The sequence below is a fragment of the Moschus berezovskii genome, chromosome 15, assembly GCF_049115385.1.
Source record: "Moschus berezovskii isolate FMDL1 chromosome 15, NW_MosBer_1.0, whole genome shotgun sequence".
Taxonomy (NCBI): domain Eukaryota; kingdom Metazoa; phylum Chordata; class Mammalia; order Artiodactyla; family Moschidae; genus Moschus; species Moschus berezovskii.
Genome location: NC_142474.1, coordinates 65,209,794 through 65,225,365, shown reverse-complemented (window position 1 = coordinate 65,225,365; position 15,572 = coordinate 65,209,794). Strand labels below are relative to the sequence as shown.

The following is a 15,572-nucleotide window of genomic DNA, read 5'->3' as shown; positions in this document are numbered from 1 at the left end:
GTACTGTTGTTCTTGGAAGCTCCTTGGGGCAGTCTTTTACCTGTGGGGACTAGAACTGAGGCACATCTTCGCAGTGACCCTTCTCTGGACACACTTTCCACAGTTGTCCCTCAGTATCCGAGGGGGATTGGTTCCAGGACACTCCTGCTCCCCAAGCAAATCCACAGATGCTCAAGTCTCTTTGAGAGGGTGTAGTTCTTGCGTAACCTATGCACATCCTCATGTACACTTTGTCACCTCCAGATGATGCCTACTTCAATGTAAATACTATGCAGAGTTGCCTGTGCAGGGCACATTCAGGTTTTGCTTTGGGGAACTCTGCAATTAAAAAAAATTTATTTCCATCTGTTGTTGGTTGAATCTGCCGATGGAATCCATGGATTCAGGGGTGAATTGTATACACTTCTCAAGACTTCTCTGGAAGACCAAGCCCCTGGGCACCCCTGTGGCAGCTAAAGTGCCCTGGCCTTTTCTCTTCTTGGTTCGCCGCCTTCAGCACCTTTTATTCCCCGGTCACCCTCTGAGTGAGCTGCCTGCACGCCTGCTCTTGTCTCAGACTCTTCTTTGGGAACGGACCCCAGCCAACCCAGTTCCCATAGCTGTCTCCTCACCTCGACCTTTTTTTACCCGAGACTGCCCGCCCCTGAAATGTTACGCCTGGCTCTTTAGCGCTTTCTCTCACCTGCAGCCTGATATCTAGGCCCTTGACTGTAACTGTCTCTGTGTGTATGTTTTATCAGCACTGCCCCTTCCTCCTCCTGCACGTGCTCTGTGAACAGTGGCATTAATTCCACAGTTTCAGATTGGAGTCTGAGGACCCATGGGAGGCAGTCTCAGCCATTTGACTGTTTCTACAAGAATATCTAAAAGCGTTGGGGTTTTGTGCTAATAACTAGAATAATAACCCATAAGTGGATGGTCTGGCTGGCCACCTTATAACTGAGTGTGTGTTTGTAGTATTTCAGTGCCTGTATTTGTGTTGCTTGTAAATGTAAATGAACTTTGGTTCATGATGTACAAGCACCTAGAGTGTGAGGCATTTTATATCTAGCTGAAAGTTGGCTTGTGTATACTTAACATGGATTGAAAATTTTTATCCCTAACTTTGGCCACCTCATGCGACGAGTTGACTCACAGGAAAAGACTGATGCTGGGAAAGGTTGGGGGCGGGAGGAGAAGGGGACGACAGAGAATGAGATGGCTGGATGGCATCACCGACTCTGTGGACATGAGTTTGAGTGAACTCCGGGAGTTGGTGATGGACAGGGAGGCCTGGCGTGCTGTGATTCATGGGGTCGTGGAGAGTCGGACACGACTGAGCAACTGAACTGAACTGAACTGAAGGTATACTAACTTTACTAACAGTTTGCTATTTAAAGAAGGTCTGTGTATTAACTAATTCTGAGAAATTCTTCTTTCTTGGGCTTCTAAATAATATCCAAGAAAAATGACGTACAATTTAATATATTTCAGCTTAAGTTTTGAGCACTGATTTTGTGTCAAGCACTTACAGGTCCTGTCACTGAAGACACAGGAAAGATTGTGTTCTTGGTGCTTAGAACCCATCAGGGCACATTGTTACCAGGTAGTTTCAGGTGAGATGAGTGTTAGAAATGTGCCTTTATAGATCAGGGTGTCCAGTACTTGTTGGGCCTCAGCAGTGCTCCATAATCCTGTGTCATCATCTTGATTTTCTTCCGTCTGGCAACCCCTCTCCCCTTTTCTCCGAGCACCCGTCCTTGCTTCCTATTTCAGGAAAAAACATAAGCTGTCATTCCTGGACTCGCTCAGCTTCTCACCCCCTGCCCTGACTTAGAGAAAGATGCTGCACCTCTCTTCAGGGAGGCGGGCCCCTTGTGCTCCATCCCTCTTGACTCCAAGGAGCCTGGCTCTGGCACTCTTTCCCTTCTTCTCTTAGGCCTTCCTTCAGCTCTCCTCTCTGCCTAAGTATTCTTCAGTGTCATCCATCTTCAGAATTTCATTGCTGCCCACAACTCTTGGGTTTGTATCTCTTGCCCTGAAATCCTGAAAGCCAGACCCGTAGGTCTTAACTTCCCACTTAATATCTTTCCTCGGTTTCACACCAGCATTTCACAGTCGCATTTCTAAGTCAAAATCAGTATTTTCTCCCCTAACTCCATTTTTCTCTGTCTTCCTTATTTGAAAGTGATGGTCCTTTCTTTAACCATTCCTTATCTAAGCAGTCTTCCTTACCTAAGCAGCCTCAGATCCCCCTAAGCACCGCTTTGTCTGTCCGTTGTTACTCTGGAGCCTGGGCAGTACGTTCTGTAACTGTCCGGTAGCTCGTGTCTTGCCATTCATCCTCCACCCCACTGGTTTTCTGTCACATGTATGTTGTCGTGTTACTACCCCGTGCCATCTTTTCCCAGCTTCCTTGGTACACATAGCATAGAATCTGAACTCTTAGCATGAATGGCATTTAAGACTCTGTAACCTAACTGTAACCTCCTGCCTTGTTGGTCTCGGTCTCTGTTATTTCTAGCTTATAATTTGTCAAAAATACTTAAGTACTTTAAGGTTTTTTTTTTTTTTTTAGCTCTATGACATTTTAAGATTGTAACATAATGTATTCTTATTGTAGAAAATTATGGGGATAAAATAATCACCCGCTGACCAGATTTAACTACAAGTAATGCTTAAATACATTTTTTCTGTAAAGTTAGTAATGAGATTGGAAACAAGTTACTACAGTTCTTCTCATGACTCTGTGGCCTTGCCACGCGGACCTCTGGCCTGGGATGTTTCTCTGCGGGGCCTGTGTGTAGTTTCCCAGGTGGCTGCAGTCCGGTCTCCAGGAAGCCTCTGAACTTGTCCTGGCAGGTTTTGGCATCCTCAGTGGGCTTTGTGCTTATCTTCCTTATGGAAACCATCACGTCACATTAGAGTTATTTGTGTTTTTTGTGTTTGAACTGAAAAGTCCTTGAGACAGAAATCTTTGTATCTCCTGTAGGGCGCAGAACCTGGCAGAATTTTCCAAGGCAGCTCTTCCAGGAGGAGGGGAGGAGCCAATAAAGTCGGTGGGAATAGAGCATGTTAAGGAAGAATGGTGCGGTGTAGTCAGTGATGCTGTGTGTATTCTGTGGGTGGTAAACTGATGTGTGTCTCCAGGAGGCAGACCCCAGTTACACAGGTGGAGGAGGAGCTAGAGACCCAGGTTCACGGCTCTTTCTAGGCCTTTGCTCATGAAGAGGAGGAGAGTCAGGGTTAGGACAGGACCTGAAGGCATCTCTTACTGGGGGCCCCTCCTTGGGAGCTGTTCTTGTGGGGAGACTCCTCAGGGCGCCTTTCTCAGCCTGAGAGTCAGCGGGGAGAGTGGTAGGTAGTCACCGGCCCTACCTCCAGAGATGGGGGTTTTCAGGCCTGGGGTGCTTCCCGGACCACATGCTGACTGGTGTTGCCTCGGGGCATCTGGACGTCTTGGGAGTTCTCAGGGGTCCATCCTGCCCCCGTCTCCCCTTGCTCCACTGCTTGCTCACCACCCCTTAGGGCCACTCCTCACTGCTGACTCAGCCTTGTGGCCCGTGTGACTTTCCTTATCCCTGTTGGCTGCCTTTTTCCATCCCCTTTCCTGGGGAGAAAGCCTGCCTTTGCAGGCCTGGTGGCCACCCTGCTAGAAATACCACTAGTCTCGAGCTGCCCTCCACCCTGCTGCTCTTGCCACCCTGCAGCCCTTGTGCTGTCTGCTTCTGGGGTCGGAGCTCTTCAGAGGCAAGAGGGCTTCAGAAGGCTGATCTTTAGCATGTCAGGGTTTATAGAGGAAAAGACAGCGGCATTAAAGTAGTATTTTAAAGCCATGGGACCTAAGAATGTCAGGAAATATTTTCTGCTACCTACTAACTTTATCTGAGTGGTCTTCTATGAGTTATATGACATTTTAAAGGTTTTCCAAGGTAGTCTCCTGGTCCTGAAAGTGATGTGAGTTGTATTCTGAAGACCTATGGATCAGAGTCCATATATGGACCAGATATTTGTTCTGTTCCCTCTGTGTGGAAGCTGCTCAGACACTCCATTCATCACAGTCAAGCATTTCTTTGGGTGTCTTACTGTCCAGGGCCTTTTAGTCATAACTTTGGAATTGATAACATTATTTGAACTGCTCAGAATCATAGTCTGTGTGGATTTATTACACATTGAACCTTTTAGTCAGGCCTTAAAAGGTGAACTGTCAGTGACCCTCAGCTTCATTTGGGCTTCTGGATGTGTAAGCAAAACTGGGGCATAACAGAACTGGCTATTCTGAGCTTGGTTACAAAGTGGATAACTGTGCAAGTTATTCACACTGTTTTTCTCTGGAAAACCAGAAAATGCACGCAGCATTTGGCAGCAGAGGAAACCCAAGGATCCCAGAGTAGAACTTTTAAGCGTTTTTCTGGAGCTGTGGTATTGTATCCTGGAACAAAAGCCCCTGGAAAATGAGGATTTTTAAAGGAATTTTTTTCCTTATTAAAGGAAATTTACTAAGAAAGAAAAAAATTCCATACAACCCTACCGTACTGTTTTTAGTAAGAAAGTGAAATGAAGAATATACTAGAACAATTTAAAAACAAATGAACCCATTGTCTTTATATTATGTTTATAACGCTGTCATCTCCAGGACTCTGGTTACTTCATATGTTTATATACTCTTATTTTTACATACCTGTCATCTTAAATGTGTTCTTCGTGTCCAAAAAGTATTCTGTAAACCTTGTGATGTTGCTGCATTTTGTTCTTTTGACTCCAGCAGTCCATGAAGTCGGTTCAGTTAGCCCTTTGCTCTTTGTGGATCTTGGGTAGAGGACATTGGCATTTTTGACTGTTATAAACATGATAGAGTTCTCTACTGAAATTGTTGTGCATATATATCACCTTTGATACTTTTCCTTTGGATGAGTTTCTAGTAGTTTACTAAGGTAAGGGCAGAAACATTTTTTAATGGTTTTTGATACAGATTGTTAAATTACATCCCCCAAATTGTATCAACTTACAGAGCCATCTCTGGTTTCTCCTACCCACCTGCAATAAGTTTTTATTAAGTTTTGTGGGGTTAAAAAAACCTTTTTTTTTTTACCTGCTAGTTGACCTTATGTTGCTTTAATTTATATTTCTTTGATAAGTAGTAAAACTAATCTTTGTTCGACGTTATGTTATATTTGCTTTTGGATCTTTTGCGTTCTTGTGGAAGGGGCAGATGTTAGTAGAGTGCGGTCCAAAAGCAGTGACTAGTTAAGAGTTAGTGGCCTATGACTTTAGCTGTCTTTGACCAGCTCTGGCAAGATGTAGATTAAGGTTGTGACAAACTAACTTTGTATGTTTATAGATCTAGAAACTGTAGGCAACTGAACTGAATATTTTACAAATTTCATGCATAGAAGTTGATTTTCTTGAAAAGGAAATAGTTACAGGACATCAGACACAAAAACTGAATTGGGGGCTTGGGCAAGATGTTGGTCTTACCCTTACAAGAAAAAGATTGAAACATTGTAAGCAAGCTGGTGACATGATCAGGATTCTGACAGGCTCACTCACACTCATGATTCAGTGTTGAGATAACTGAGGCATTGGGATATGCCCGATTGGCCACCTTGGAGTCACAGGAGGTAACAGATTCCATGGGACAGAGATTTAATACATAGCTTTTAGGTGCAAGAATGCTTGACATTTTTTTCCTGAGCACTGTTAATTAAGTATTAAACTATATTTGATTTGGAGAAAAGCAAGAGTGAATTCTGGGAACCTGGGGGGCGAGGAGGAGGGTGAGTATGGAGAAGGGTTGGGGAAGAAGATGTATTATGTTTATAAATCAGAAAATCAGGTGAGTGGGAATGATTATGCTTAATATGTTAACTTTTTTTTAAAATATAACATTGTACATTTTATATTTCAGATGAATTTACAGCTGATTTTCTGGATCGGATTGATCAGTTCAGTTTGCTGTGTGTTTGGCCAAGCAGGTAAAAAAAGTTGCCTACTTGTCTGTTCAATATCTTGTATCACTTTTTGTGTGACCGCTTTAGATTCCTGGGAAAACCTAAATTGGGCGGTCCCGCTCCTTCAGACGGCCTTGCAGCGGCCCCACCTCTCGGAGTCGAGGGCAGGGCTCCTTCCGGTGCCTGCAAGGTCCTTCGTCAGGTTCCCCACCCACCACCCAGAGTGACAACAGGAATAGACTGCACTGCATAGAGATCTGTGGGGGTTATAATAGAGTGTGTAAGTGAACACAGAGAAAGCAAAGGCATATTACATCTTTAGAAGGAAATAAATGCGTAGAAGAATAGATTATGAACTATCCACTACTGTCTGAAAAAATGAAAGGAGGAACAGTTGGTTTTCTAGAAGATGTTCTTGCTGTTTCATCAGAAGTCTTGCAAAATGGTGGTGTATAGAAGAGGAATGAAAAAATAAAGCTGAAAATATATTTAATCCTCTTATAAACCATGGTGCACCTAAATCTAGAATAATGGATGTCCAATTTTTTGTTCTCCAAATCTCAGAAAATACACTGCATAGAAGAGCTGTTTGATACTAGAGATGAGGGAAGTTATTAATAGATTTAAATTACATAAGACCAACAGTAACATAAAAAAACAAATTATCTGTATGTCAAAACACCATCAAAAAATGAGAAGCTACATACGGGTTTAATTTCGCTCACAAGTGTAGAGATCCAGTAAACAACAGTTAAAAACATGATGATAGAAAACTTTGCAAAAGACAAATAGAAAATTTACAGGATAAATGGCCAGGAAAAATATGAAAAAAAAAAAATGAAGCCTTAAATGACCGACAATTCATGTTCTTATTTATACCTGTTAAATGAAAAGAAAATCTTTGCATTATAAAAGGAAATATGGTGTGTGTACACTGCTTGTGAGGATGTGTGTATGAATGTTATTGCTGGAGAGAGGTTAAAAGTTAATCCTTTTCACCTCTGTTTCTTTTTTTTAAATTTGTGATAAGGAAATTGAATTTTACATAATAAGAATAGTCATCTGTGTGGGTTCATGTATATGCATGTATTTGTATATATGTCGGGTTTATGGCCCACATGAACCATGCAATTAAAAATAATAGAGGGGGGAGGGAGGAAGATGGTGGAGGAATAGGATGGGGAGACCACTCTCTCCCCCACAAATTCATCAGAAGCACATTTGAACGCTGAGTGAATTCCACAAAACAAATTCTGAATGCTGGCAGAGGACATCAGGCACCCAGAAAAGCAGCCCATTGTCTTCTAAAGGAGGTAGGAAAGAATATAAAAGATGAAAAGAGAGACAAAAGAGGTAGGGACGGAGATCTGTTCCAGGAAGGGAGGCTTAAAAAAAAAGTTTCCAAACACCAGGAAACACTCTCACTGGCGAGTGTGTGGCGAGCCTTGGAACCTCAGAGGGCCACATAACCGGGAGGAAAAATAAATAATTAAACCCCACAGATTACGTGCCCAGTGGTAACTCCCAGCGGAAAAGCAGCGCAGACGCCCGCATCCGCCACTAGCAAGTGGGGACTGGGCAGGGAGGTGCGGGCTGCATTGCTTAGAGTGAGGACTAGACCTGAATGCCCCAGGGCAATCTGAGGGAGCTAACTTGAGAGAGCAAAGCAGACTGTGGGATAGCTACCCAGTGAAAAGCCCTAACCTAGGACTCCGCCAGACCCGCTCACAGAACAAAGGACTGGATAGAGCTCCCGGCTGCAGACGGCTCATCCCCCATCCCGCACCAAGACAGGCAGGGGAGGGCAGCCAGAGCTGGAATGGGGCAATCGTGGCCCCAGAAACGCATCTGATACCAAACTGCAAACAGGCTTCGTTGCTAACCAAGACTTCTTGGGTTTCTGTCCAGTTGACATCCACCTGAGAAGGTGCATCGGTTGTACGCCCAGAAAACTGAGCGGCAGGGACTGGGGAGACGATAAGTCACAGCGACCGAGCTTGCCAAACACCTGGTCACCTGAGCTGCTCGGACCAGGGAAGGGCACAAAATGCAGGCCCAACCGAGTCTGCGCCTTTGTGGAGTACCCGAGTACCCGAGTAACTGAACCTGAGCAGCTTAGACCTGGGAAGTGCATGCAACCCAGCACTGGCCTCAGACAGTTCCCGGCAGAGCAACCTAGAGCCTGTGCAGGATGGACTGGGTCAGCACAAACGCCGTGAGCGGGGGCAAACCCAGTGTGGCCGAGACACTGTGAGCACTCCCCGCAGACGCCAGTGATATTTGTCTGCAGCGTCCCTCCCTCCCCACAGCACGACTGAACAAGTGAGCCTTAAAAACTGTCCACCACCGCCCCCTAGTGTCAGGGCAGAAATTAGACACTGAAGAGACCAGCAAACAGAAGATGCTAAAACAGAGGGAACCACTTTGGAAGTGACAGATGGAGAAGTCTTGAGGCTACTGCAAGAATAAGACTGAAAACCAGAGGCAGGAGGCTTAAGTCCAAATCCTGAGAACACCAGAGAACTCCTGACTCCAGGGAACATTAAATGCCTCCATACCTACACTGAAACCAAGCACCACCCAAGGGTCAACAAGTTCCAGAGCAAGACATACCATGCAAATTCTCCAGCAACACAGGAAAATAGCCCTGAGCGTCAATATACAGGCTGCCCAAAGTCACTCCAAACCCACTGACATCTCATAACTCATTACTGGACACTTCATTGCACTCCAGAGAGAAGAAATCCAGCTCCACCCACCAGAACACCGACACAAGCTTCCCTAACCAGGGAACCTTGACAAGCCACCCGTCCACCCTCACCCATAGCGAAGAAACTCCACAATAAAGAGAACTCCATAAACTGCCAGAAGACGGAAAGGCCACCCCAGACACAGCAATAAAAACAAGATGAAGAGGCAGAGAAATACCCAGCAAGTAAAGGAACAGGATAAATGCCCACCAACACGAACAAAAGAGGAAGATATAGGGAATCTACCTGATAAAGAATTACGAATAATGATAGTGAAAATTATCCAAAATCTTGAAAACAAAATGGAGTTACAGATAAATAGCCTGGAGACAAGGATTGTGAAGATGCAAGAAATGATTAACAAGGTCCTAGAAGAAATAAAAAAGAGTCAATATACAATGAATAATGCAATAGATGAGATCAAAAACACTCTGGAGAGAACCAACAGTAGAATAATGGAAGCAAAAGATAGGATAAGTGAGTTAGAAGATAGAATGGTAGAAATAAATGAAGCAGAGATTAAAAAAGAAAAATGAATTAAAAGAAATGAGGACAATCTCGGAGACCTCTGGGACAATGTTAAACGCCCCAACATTCGAATCATAGGAGTCCCAGAAGAAGAAGACAAAAAGAAATACCATGAGAAAATACTTGAGGAGATAGTAGTTGAAAACTTCCCTAAAATGGGGAAGGAAATAATCACCCAAGTCCAAGAAACCCAGAGAGTCCCAAACAGGATAAACCCAAGGCGAAATACCCCAAGACACAATTAAATTAACAAAGATCAAACACAAAGAACAAGTATTAAAAGCAGCAAGGGAAAAACAACAAATAACACATAAGGGGATTCCCATAAGGATAACAGCTGATCTCTCAACAGAAACTCTTCAGGCCAGGAGGGAATGGCAGGGTATACTTAAAGTGTTGAAAGAAAATAACCTACAGCCCAGATTACTATACCCATCCATCAAGGATCTCATTCAAATATGAAGGAGAAATCAAAAACTTTACAGACAAGTAAAAGCTGAGAGAATTTAGCATCACCAAACCAGCTCTCCAACAAATGCTAAAGGACCTTCTCTAGACAGGAAACACAGAAAGAGTGTATAAACTTGAACCCAAAGCAATAAAGTAAATGGCAACGGGATCATACTTATCAATAATTACCTTAAACGTAAATGGGTTGAATGCCCCAACCAAAAGACAAAGGCTGGCTGAATGGATACAAAAACAAGACCCCTATATATGTTGTCTACAAGAGACCCACCTCAAAACGAGGGACATATACAGATTGAAAGTGAAGGGCTGGAAAAAGATATTCCACTCAAATAGAGACCAAAAGAAAGCAGGAGTAGCAATGCTCATGTCAGATAAAATAGACTTTAAAACAAAGGCATAAAAAGAGACAAGGAAACTACATAATGATCAAAGGATCAATCCAAGAAGAAGATATAACAATTATAAATATTTATGCACCCAACATAGGAGCACCGCAATATGTAAGACAATTACTAACAAGTATGAAAGGGGAAATTAACAACAACGCAATAATAGTGGGAGATTTTAATACCTGACTCACACCTATGGATAGATCAACTAAACAGAAAATTAACAAGGAAACACAAACGTTGAATGATCCAATAGACCAGTTAGACCTAATAGATCTCTATAGGACATTTCACCCCCAAATAGTGAATTTCACCTTCTTCTCAAGCGCACACAGAACCTTCTCCAGGATAGATCACATCCTGGGCCATAAATCTAGCCTTGGTAAATTCAAAAAAATTGAAATCATTCCAAGCATCTTTTCTGACCACAATGCAGTAAGATTAGATCTCAATTACAGGAGAAAAACTATTAAAATTCCAATATATAGAGGCTGAACAACACGCTGCTGAATAACCAACAAATTATAGAAGAAATCAAAAAAGAAAATATGCATAAAAACTAATGAAAGTGAAAACACAACAACCCAAAACCTCTGGGACACTGTAAAAGCAGTGCTAAGGGGAAAGTTCATAGTAATACAGGCATACCTCAAGAAACAAGAAAAAAGTCTACTAAATAATCTAACTCTACACCTAAAGCAACTAGAAAAGAAAGAAATGAAGAACCTTAGGGTTAGTAGAAGGAAAGAAATCTTAAAAATTAGGGCAGAAATAAATGCAAAAGAAACAAAAGAGACCATAGAAAAAAATCAACAAAACCAAAAGCTTGTTCTTTGAGAGGGTGAATAAAATTGACAAACCACTAGCCAGATTCATCAAGAAACAGGGAGAAAAACCAAATCAATAAAAGTATAAATGAAAATAGATCACAACAGACAACACAGAAATACAAAGGATCATAAGAGACTACTGTCAGCAATTATATGCCAATAAAGTGGACAGCTTGGAAGAAATGGACAAATTCTTAGAAAAGTACAACTTTCCAAAACTGAACCAGGAAAAAATAGAAAATCTTAACAGACCCGTCACAAGCACGAAAATTGAAACTGTAATCAGAAATCTTCCAGCAAACAAAAGCCTAGGTCCAGATGGCTTCGCAGCTGAATTCTATCAAAAATTTAGAGAATAGCTAACACCTGTCCTACTCAAACTCTTCCAGAAAATTGCAGAGGAAGGCAAACTTCCAAACTCATTCTATGAGGCCAGCGTCACCCTAATACCAAAACCTGACAAAGATGCCACAAAAAAAGAAAACTATAGACCAGTATCACTGATGAACATAAATGCAGAAATCCTTAACAAAATTCTAGCAATCAGAATCCAACACCACATTAAAAAGATCATACATCATGACCTAGTGGGCTTTATCCCAGGGATGCAAGTATTCTTCAATATCTGCAAATCAATCAGTATAATACACCACATTTACAAAATGAAAAATAAAAACCATGTGATTATCTCAATAGATGCAGAGAAAGCCTTCGACAAAATTCAACATCCATTTATGATAAAAACCCTCCAGAAGGTGGGAATAGAAGGAACATTTCTCAACATAATAAAAGCTATATATGACAAACCCACAGCAAACATTATCCTCAACGGTGAAAAACTGAAAGCATTTCCCCTAAAGTCAGGAACACGACAAGGGTGCCCACTCTCACCACTACTATTCAACGTAGTTTTGGAAGTTTTGGCCACAGCAATCAGAGCAGAAAAAGACATAAAAGGAATCCAAGTTGGAAAAGAAGAAGTAAGACTCTCACTGTTTGCAGATGACATGATCCTCTACATAGAAAACCCTAAAGACTGTACCAGAAAATTACTAGAGCTAATCAGTGAATATAGTAAAGTTGCAGGATATAAAATCAACACACAGAAATCCCTTGAATTCCTATACACTAATAATGAGAAAATAGAGAAATTAAGGACACAATTCCATTCACCGTTGCAATGAAAAAAATAAAATACTTAGGAATATGTCTACCTAAAGAAACAAAAGACCTATATATAGAAAACACTGGTGAAAGAAATCAGAGAGGACACTAATAGATGGAGAAATATACCGTGTTCATGGATTGGAAGAATAAATATTGTGAAAATGAGTATATTACCCAAAGTATGTATAGATTCAATGCAATCGCTATCAAGCTACCAACGGTATTTTTCACAGAGCTAGAACAAATAATTTCACAATTTGTATGGAAATACAAAAAACCTTGAATAGCCAAAGCAGTCTTGAGGAAGAAGAATGGAACTGGGGGAATCAGCCTGCCAGACTTCAAGCTCTATTACAAAGCCACAGTCATCAAGACAGTATGGTACTGGCATAAAGGCAGAAATATAGACCAATGAAACAAAATAGAAAGCCCAGAGATAAATCCACGCACCTATGGACAACTTATCTTTGACAAAGGAGGCAAGAATATAAAATGGAGAAAAGACAGTCTCTTTAACAAGTGGTGCTGGGAAAACTGGTCAGCCACTTGTAAAAGAATGAAACTAGAACACTCCCTAACAGCATACACAAAAATAAACTCAAAATGGATTAAAGATCTAAATGTAAGACCAGAAACTATAAAACTCCTAGAGGAGAACATAGGCAAAACACTCTCCGACATAAATCACAGCAGGATCCTCCATGACCCACCTCCCAGAATATTGGAAATAAAAACAAAAATAAATGGGACCTAATTAAAATTAAAAGCTTCTGCACAGCAAAGGAAACTATAAGCAAGGTGAAAAGACAGCCTTCAGAATGGGAGAAGATAATAGCAAATGAAGCAACTGACAAAGAATTAATCTCAAAAATATATAAGCAACTCCTGTGGCTCAATCCAGAAAAATAAATGACCAATCAAAAAATGGACCAGAGAACTAAATAGACATTTCTCCAAAGAAGACATGGCTAACAAACACATGAAAAGATGCTCAACATCACTGATAATCAGAGAAATGCAAATCAAAACCACAGTGAGGTACCATTTCACACCAGTCAGAATGGCTGCTATCCAAAAGTCTACATGCAATAAATGCTGGAGAGGGTGTGGAGAAAAGGGAACCCTCTTACACTGTTGGTGGGAATGCAAACTAGTACAGCCACTATGGAGATCATTGTGGAGATCCCTTAAAAAATTGGAACTAGAACTGCCATACGACTCAGCAGTCGCACTCCTGGGCGTACACACTGAGGAAACCAGAATTGAAAGAGACATATGTACTCCAATGTTCATCGCAGCACTGTTTATAATAGCCAGGACATGGAAGCAATCTAGGTGTCCATCTGCAGATGAATGGATAAGAAAGCTTTGGTACATATACACAATGGAGTATTACTCAGCCATTAAAAAGAACGCATTGGAATCAGTTCTAATGAGGTGGATGAAACTGGAACCTATTATACAGAGTGAAGTAAGTCAGAAAGAAAAATACCAATACAGTATGCTGCTAAGTCACTTCAGTCGTGTCCGACTCTGTGTGACCCCATAGACGGAAGCCCACCAGGCTCCCCCGTCCCTGGGATTCTCCAGGCAAGAACACTGGAGTGGGTTGCCATTTCCTTCTCCAGTGTGTGAAAGTGAAAAGTAAAAGTAAAGTCGCTCAGTCGTGTCTGACCCTTAGCAACCCCACGGACTGCAGCCTACCAGGCTCCTCCATCCATGGGATTTTCTAGGCAAGAGTACTGGAGTGGCTTGCCATTGCCTTCTCCGATACAGTATACTTATGCATATGTATGGAATTTAGAAAGATGGGAACTATGACCCTGTATACGAGACAGCAAAAGAGGCACAGATGTATAGAACAGTCTTTTGGACTCTGGGAGAGGGTGAGGGTGGGATGATTTGGGAGAATGGCATTGAAACATGTATATTACCATATGTGAAACGAATTGCCAGTCCAGGTTCGATGCATGATACAGGATGCTCAGAGGGATGGTATGGGGCAGGAGGTGGGAGGGGGGTTCAAGATGGGGAACACATGTACACCCAGGGCGGATTCATGTCAGTGTATGGCAAAACCAATACAATATTGTAAAGTAATTAACCTCCAATTAAATAAATTTAAAAAAAAAATAGAAATTTTCCCATTCTATAGGCTACATTAATAGAGTGGCATATGTAATCTTTAAAGCTATGTTTTTGAAGAATTTGGAATGAAACAATTAAGTATGAAAAGTAGTATACAAAATGTATGTCCTCAGTTTGATTTAAGTAATGTCTATGCATACTTCCTTGCTATTTTTTGATTTATCTGCATAGACAAAAGACTGGGAAGAATATACAAAAAATGTATTTCTTAATGAGCAGGTTTTGGGTGATTTTTATTCTTTATCCTTTTATGTATTTTCCAAATTTTCTATAATGAGCGTGTGTTAGGTTTATAATCAGAAAACTACATTGGAGACAGTCCGTATTCGTTTGTACTAAATGGCAGCCATGCTGATTCTTACATGGATTTAAAGAAATACATGACATACCTTGAACACAGACCTGAGAAATCAAGGAGTTGTGGATAGGATGAATATGGACTTTTCAAGTATTTACCAAACTAAAATGAAGCAGCCTGGTTGGAGGGAGCATATGGGTGTGGTGGTATGAGTTAGATGAAAAGAAATAATACTTTACCCAGTGGTAAGAAAATTCTTGACAATTACGACCAACTTGAGAGAGCCTGGAATTATGCCTTTGGGGTAAAAAAAAAAAAAAGGACAAATGTATAGATTAAGGGTACCTTTTCTTTGCTGTAGAAGATAGGAAAGATAACTGTCTTTTTATTGTTCTCTGTGCCAGGATGATCCAAAATCACCTTCCTTTGGTGGTAGGTCTGAGTCAGTTTAGTAACTAGCTTCATAGTATTTCTATGTCATGTTCATATATATTGTATTGTCATTGTAATCCTGATCTTTCGTTGTTTTCTCTCTTGAACATAAGTAGCCTAATTTTTCTTTTTCCTGACAGATGAAAATAGATGTTTGAAAGCAAATGCCAAATCATGTGGGGAGTGTATACAAGCAGGGCCAAATTGTGGATGGTGCACAAATTCAGTAAGTCAGATTGATTGTTCAAGCCTTTCGATTCATTCCCTCGTCACTTAGTGTTGCTTAAAACTGTATCCTTTGGAAGTGCTTGGTGTGACTTTTCACTGACGCGGTGTTGATTGAACTTGAGTCAGCTCTGTGTGTGACCCTGTGTGGTGGTCTGGAGCTGTGCTTCCCCGCACAGGGCCCACTAGGCATATGTGGTGATGTCGAGCACCTGAGAATTGCTGTCAGCCTTCATACATGCCAGAGATCAAGGACTTAGTGATTTAAAAAATCATTAAGGTTGAAATGCTCATGTTTTGTATATATTATTAATTTCCCCTGTTTTTTCCCCTCAGTGTGGCTATTAGACAACTTAAAAATACATATGTAGCTCACTTTTGTAGCTTGCATTATGTTTCTGTTA

At 41.5% G+C, this 15,572-nt stretch overlaps 1 protein-coding gene across 2 annotated transcripts in view; it reads left to right on the top strand.

The window, feature by feature from the left end:
* ITGB1 (integrin subunit beta 1) overlaps nt 1–15,572 on the top strand; it is a 52,897-nt gene that overhangs the window by 12,182 nt on the left and 25,143 nt on the right. For both annotated transcript variants that reach the window (XM_055428102.2, XM_055428120.2), the window contains exons 2-3: nt 5,888–5,954; nt 15,084–15,169. In XM_055428102.2, the coding sequence (XP_055284077.1) occupies nt 5,888–5,954; nt 15,084–15,169 (153 nt within the window). The remainder of the gene's footprint in view (nt 1–5,887; nt 5,955–15,083; nt 15,170–15,572) is intronic.